The sequence below is a fragment of the Nanorana parkeri genome, unplaced genomic scaffold (genome assembly GCF_000935625.1).
Source record: "Nanorana parkeri isolate BGI_ZX_2015 unplaced genomic scaffold, ASM93562v1 scaffold2026, whole genome shotgun sequence".
Lineage (NCBI taxonomy): Eukaryota > Metazoa > Chordata > Amphibia > Anura > Dicroglossidae > Nanorana > Nanorana parkeri.
In genome coordinates, this window is record NW_017308294.1 from 222,530 (window position 1) to 223,555 (window position 1,026).

The following is a 1,026-nucleotide window of genomic DNA, read 5'->3' on the forward strand; positions in this document are numbered from 1 at the left end:
TGTAAGCTCCTGTGTACAGAGACTGATGTGACCGTGGGGGAGGGGACATTAGAGTGTAAGCTCCTCTGTACAGAGACTGATGTGACTGAGGGGGGACATTAAAGTGTAAGCTCCTGTGTACAGAGACTGATGTGACCGTGGGGGAGGGGACATTAGAGTGTAAGCTCCTCTGTACAGAGACTGATGTGACTGTGGGGGAGGGGACATTAGAGTGTAAGCTCCTCTGTACAGAGACCGATGTGACGGGCTCAGTGTTCTCTGTACAGCGCTACGGTATATGTCAGAGCTATATCAATGTATAATGATAGTATGTGACTGTGGAAAGTTTCCATGCGTTACATTGTACGTTCCGTGTCTTCCAGGTACATCCAGGGTGCCTCCTCCCCCAAGGACATGGTCATTATAGTGGATGTGTGAGTATCAGTCCTCCTCCATGTTTCTGTGTGTTGCTGGGTTGCTCCTCATGCAGGTAGAATGAAGACTTTCTAGAAGTTGTACACGGCACGGCTTTGTCTGGAAGGGACGGAGACCATATTGACTGCATAAAGACTTAGAGGATCTGTCACTCTGCTCTCTCCTTCTATCTGCCTTTCTTTCTGTCTTTTACATCTGCGTGCCGTTACAGTGACAGGGTCTCTTTTAACAATCCTGCAGCAAGCCATTTAGATCCTGATGGTTCGAGCTCCATTATCACCCTTATACAGTAAACGGGGAAACAGGAGGCTCTCCGCAGCCACTGACAATTGCAATCCATAAATTGGCGCGTCTTGTCTCTGATACGTTTTGCTCGCCGCGTTCAGTCTGGTGGCGCGTCTCGCTGGTGATGTTTTGACAAAGCCGTCCGGACGCCATTGAAAAGTCTGACAAATAAATTGATTTTGCACCGAAGGCTTTTACAGGTAACGGAGGTGACACGGCTGAATGTCAGCTCTGGGGGCGAGAGCGACAACAGCGGCGGGGTGAGAGGGGGGAGGGGGAGGGGCACAGTGCCTGGTGGCATTTATATCTGTCATGTCAGACAGCCCT

General features: G+C 50.2%; 1 protein-coding gene across 1 annotated transcript in view; it reads left to right on the forward strand.

The window, feature by feature from the left end:
* Positions 1 to 367: 367 nt before the first annotated feature.
* LOC108800445 (voltage-dependent calcium channel subunit alpha-2/delta-2-like) overlaps positions 368 to 1,026 on the forward strand; it is a 5,241-nt gene continuing 4,582 nt past the window's right edge. Inside the window, exon 1 of the mRNA XM_018572429.1 lies at positions 368 to 413. Within this exon, the coding sequence (XP_018427931.1) occupies positions 394 to 413 (20 nt within the window). The 5' untranslated portion in view covers positions 368 to 393. The remainder of the gene's footprint in view (positions 414 to 1,026) is intronic.